Source organism: Salvelinus fontinalis, unplaced genomic scaffold, assembly GCF_029448725.1.
Source record: "Salvelinus fontinalis isolate EN_2023a unplaced genomic scaffold, ASM2944872v1 scaffold_1249, whole genome shotgun sequence".
Classification (NCBI taxonomy): domain Eukaryota; kingdom Metazoa; phylum Chordata; class Actinopteri; order Salmoniformes; family Salmonidae; genus Salvelinus; species Salvelinus fontinalis.
Window position 1 is genome coordinate 1,337 of NW_026601458.1, and position 5,259 is coordinate 6,595.

At 40.7% G+C, this 5,259-nt stretch overlaps 1 protein-coding gene across 2 annotated transcripts; it reads right to left on the reverse strand.

Annotated features, from left to right (window-relative positions):
- Positions 1–2,308: 2,308 nt before the first annotated feature.
- On the reverse strand, positions 2,309–5,259 carry LOC129848876 (ceramide kinase-like). 2 transcript variants are annotated; one of them, XM_055915971.1, is made up of 4 exons: positions 5,190–5,259; positions 3,496–3,616; positions 2,720–2,786; positions 2,309–2,485 (listed from the first exon to the last, which is right to left on the reverse strand). In XM_055915971.1, exons 2-4 carry the CDS (start codon positions 3,575–3,577, stop codon positions 2,335–2,337), a joined length of 300 nt encoding a protein of 99 aa, XP_055771946.1. In that variant the 5' UTR covers positions 3,578–3,616; positions 5,190–5,259; the 3' UTR covers positions 2,309–2,334. The 2 variants fall into 2 exon arrangements, with proteins under 2 accessions (XP_055771946.1, XP_055771948.1); XM_055915973.1 differs by lacking the exon at positions 5,190–5,259 and having other exon boundaries at positions 3,496–3,957.

Sequence of the window (5,259 nt, forward strand, 5' to 3'; positions counted from 1 at the left end):
GTTCTCAGTCTTAGAAAAGTTCAATATGGGCCCAAACTTTATTAAATGGATCAAATCACTATACTCTCATCCAAATGCCATGGTGACTACTAACGGACCAAACTCTGACAGATTCCATTTGGGATGGGGCACAAGACAAGGGTGCTCGCTGTCCCCCCTGCTCTACTTGTTGGGGGCGGAGCCTCTGGCAGAGTTGATAAGGAGCAATCCAAGTATTATAGGTGTTCCTGCAGGCGGCCTGCAGCACAAGATTTCGCTTTACGCGGATGATGTCTTGCTCTACATATCCAACCCTGAGAAATCCCTTCCTCCCATTTTAGACACAATTGCTCAGTAAGGCACGTTTCCAGGTTCTAAGATTAATTTTAACAAATCCACTGTCTGCCCTCTCAATATTACACTCACCAGTTCTATGAAGACACTATGTCCATTCCAATGGAAGACACAGGGGTTTCAATACCGTGGGATATTCATAACACCAGATCTGAATAGGCTTTTCAAGGAGAATTATCTTCCACTCCTGGATCGAATCAAGAACGATCTCCAAACCTGGATCTCCCTCCCAATTAGCTTACTAGGAAGAATTAATGTCATCCGTATGAACATCCTCCCTAGACTGAACTATTTATTTCAGATGCTACCATGCTACCTCCCAGCTTCCTTTTTCAAAACAATTAACCAAAGCATCACCAAAATTTATATGGGGCAATAAAAAACCTAGGATCAAGCTCTCCACTCAATCGAAAGCTGAATCTAAGGGCGGTCTTGCCCTTCCCTCCCTTCAATTGTACTACTGTTCTGCCCAAATCCGCAACATGCTAACATGGATCACAACAGACAAGAGTCAACGTGGATCCAGATAGAAGCCCAATCCTGTGGTTCATTGCCACTAAGCTCAACTATATTCATTAATAACTTTAGTGAAGTGGGCAACATAGCCAAAACCTTTGTGATTTACAGCACCCTACTAGCGTGGAGGGACTGTAAGAAATACCTGGGCATTTCCTCCCAAAAATGTTCTCACTCGCCTATAGTAGGCAACCCAGACTTGCCAAAAGCCCTGAGGGATGCCAACTTTAATCTTTGGCATACTCTAGGAATCAGGACCTTTTCAGACCTATTTCATCAGAAGACCACTACACTGAAATCCTTTCAAGAGCTCTGCAGTGAATTCAATGTGCCAAGATCCCTTTTTTTTTATATCTTCAAACTAGACATGTCATTTCCTCATTTACTTCCAAGAGGGGGTTTAGAACTCAGTTGAATGAAGTTGAAACCCTTCTTGCCACAGCACAATCCATTAAAGGCAAAATATCTTATATCTATAGACTCCTTTCTGAGAAAGGAGGCTCCTCCTTTGAAAATAATCTGGGAAAAGGACCCTGGTCTGACTATCAGTGATGAGTTATGGGCGGAGGTTTGCGACAGGGTATACTGCTCCTCTACTAATGTAAAAATGAAAGAATCTAATTACACATTTTTGTACAAATTTTATTACACTCCCTTGAGACTCCATAGAATGAAAACAGACATTTCTCCTAACTGTAAAAGATGTACCTCTGAAAGTGGAACCTATATGCATGTATTTTGGAGCTGTAGAAAGATTGCCAGATTTTGGCAATCTATACATACTGCTGCACAGAAAATACTAGATGTACAGTTTGATATGACCCCGTGTATCTATCTTCTTAATGCCCAGCAGGACTTTGTTCTTGATCCTGACAGAGAAAAGTTGCTTATGACCATTACATACTTTGCTAAGAAATGTATTCTTCTATTGTGGGCCTCTAGTACCTCTCCTACATTTAAAATGTGGATTGACCAGATTGTTGACTTTCTCCCTCGTGAAAAGCTCACTTTTGACCTACACAAGAGACAGCCCAAGTTTGATAGACTCTGGTCTCCACTACTCAACTATATTTCAAATTGGACAGAGCGAATGGGGTGATCAGGGAGATGAGCAGATGCGTGTTGTGTAAGGTGCTGTAAAATCTAAAAACTAATTATTGGCGTCATCTCAGCTAAGGCTGGAAATAGCTAATAAAGAACCTTGATAGTGCTGCTGCAAGTTCTATATTTTAAATTTTGTAATAATTATTCTTTGTGTATATATATATATAACAATTTTTTATTATTATTTTTTTTTTAAGTCTGTCACATCTGTGAATGTGGAATGTGTTTGGTTGGTTGATTGAAAAACAAACTTTAAATTGAAAAAAAAATATATATATATAAATAACATTCTATATTGTCAAGACACCAAGAGAGGAGAATGCTTGCAGATGGCATGTATAGAATGTGTACGTGCTTGTGAATGTCTGCGTGTGGTCTTGACTAACCTGCGGATATAATGCCGATGCGGACACTACAGGGTACCAGCTTCTCCTCCGGGCTGTTCTGGTCCACTCCGTTATCCCCCTGTGTTCGAGAGACCAGGCCCTGAACTATCTCGCTGAACATGCCGTCCCCGCCTACACACACCACTCTGCATAGAGGTCAAAGGTCATGTAACACAGAGGTCAGAACAACAAAACTGATCTTTTTGTTTGTCGTTTGAGATTAATATACTTGACCAGGGGTGTTTTTAGTTCAACTGTGATTGGTTGAATATGATTTAGTGACGGTTGAGCTGAAAACCAGACTACAAAGAGGTCTTTAAAACAGACCTTTGATTACTATAGCGACAATGACATTGAGAACATCTCCATCCTCGACTCACCCATCATATTTCTTTAACTCCGCCTCTGTCTTCAGGTGGTCCCTGGCATGATTGGCATGCTCTGTAACTATGACAACAAATGACCAGGAAAGAGTTAGACGTCTTAGCATGCTTCACGTTTGTCTTTCAAGTGCTTCCTGTAGTTGGGATACACTTGAAATGTCAACTTGAACAGGTTAACAATTGATTCATTTATATCGCATTATGTTTTCCTAATTTGTTGCATAAATTGATATTTTGGACTTAAGGCGTAATCATTCACTCGCTTGGAGCAATATATCGACTAAGCATTTTCCATAAAGAAGTCTGAGATTGCAGAAGTCCTAAAGTAGACATTTTCTCTTCTCTAATTGTTAGACATTGAAACAATTTGAAGCTAAAGGAATAGTTTGATTTTATGTGCAAACATTTTCACACCCACCTTAGATGTTTTATATATCTTTTTTTACAATTGTTCAAATACTGTATCAATATTTTGATATCAACCCAAGCAGCTGTATAGTTAAATGCAATTCGTCAAAATATATGACTTTGACAAATGTTCACAGTCTTTCGCTAGTCTGAGAAGTAAACGGGATGTAAAGGAATCCAGTATTCAACGACCATCATCCTTTCCAATGAGGAACTAGGATGATAGATGGCGGCCGTAAATGATGTCATATTCCTGTGCGGCCTGAGAGAGCTTGTGCCCATTTGCCTAGAGTGAACAATTTGACTTGGCCCATAAAGACTCATCTATTATTAAATCATGTTTAATGTCTTTGGCAGGCACTCACCAATCACGTCCGTGGAGATGGAGGCACAGGCGAAGAGAGGCGAGACTTTCTGCTCATAAATGCACTTGCTGCTTGCCCCCATAAGGGTTGATGTACACCAGCAAATGCTTGGGTCTGCTAGCTGCAAAAAGTCAAGTGAAAGCAATAGTACTGAACAATTAGTGCTCTTTGAGGTCGGTTTGGTTTCGGTTAGATTATTGAAAAAATAATCACGGTTTTCGCTAATGTATTTAATGCTTTAAAAATGAAATAACTGCCAAAACATTGAACATATTCCATCGTCTCTGTCAGGTCCACATTGGTAGACATCAATAGAAAAATAGGAAATGACTATGAAATCAAATATCAGTTGTGTATATTAATTCCTTATTTTTCATTTCTTAAAGTAATCTCATCTCTACTCAGGTAGTAGCAGTCAGCGAGCCAAAACTAACGTTCTCTGTGCTCCCCATACTGTACTGTCTAGTCATTCTATTTAGGTAGCCTATGTTGCAGAGCTGTCTGACAAAATCATTTAACTAGTTCTTCAAAGTAGATAAGGCATACTTTCAAAATGTCTCTGTCCCTCTAAGCATTAATTTTTTTTTCATCCAGGATGAAATAGCAGTCAGATGTCTTTTTGTCCTGTATTGTCGTGTCCCGTATATATATATATATATCTTTTATATATGTATTTTTCCCAAAAACTCAACTTCAAAACGCTTTCCTGCAACCCGCCTCACTAATTACAAAAAAAGTATTATTTACCTCAAATCTGAAAATCCACAATAGAAGCTAGCCAGATTACTGGCTAACGTTAGTATTTCAGCTAACCACGGTTTGTGGTCATCAGCTATTCCTTTAGTTCTATCGCCACTTTAATATATCGCCACTTTTGTACAACGCGACTCAGACCAGAACATACTGAACCTATTTTTATCCATATCCCTGGGTTTCAACTGCAAGCTCTGGACATTTACACCTGGATCTCGCAGCTAGCTAGCTGCAAACCGTGTGTCTATTGGCTTACGTTGATCCCGGAGCTAACATCAATTGTTCTGGAGCTAGCCAGCTGAAGAGTTCCATCAGCCACTCCAGGGCTACTATCACCTATCGGGACACGTTTTACTACCAATGCGGAGCCCCACAGGGCCTTCACGACTGACTACCGACGTTATCTGCCCGAGGGAGTTAACCAACTGCCACCTCCGTCGCGACCTTACCTGAACGCTCATCTGGGGCCCGCTAATCATTAGCTGTCTTATCGGCTGCTATCTGAATAAGTCTATCGGACAATTTTTCTTGGGTCACTATATAACTATATCGATTTTGCCAATTGGATTGATCCCCTCTACCACACAGAACCCCACTAATCTACCGACGGAAACGCACGAGGCGGCAAAAAACAGACCTCCATCCTATGCTAGTGTAGCGTGGTTCATTCTGCGTTGTGTACTTTTAATTGGGACGCTGCCACAACTGACGGTCTGCTAGTTGAAATCTTTTTATTTGCCCTGCACACGAAGAGACAACACACATTATGTTAACCCTTGGCGCAGTCACAGCTCTCAGGCACCTTGCTAGCCGAAGGTCAGGCAAAAGAGCGCCAAAAGGAAATAACAGGTGCTGCGTGTACACATTTGATGCACAACAGCACACCATACAATACAAGTAAAATTACACAGAACATAATTCGGACAAAATTAAAGACATACCTGCACACGAAGAGACAACACACATTATGTTAACCCTTGGCGCAGTTACAGCTCTCAGGCACCTGCGCGA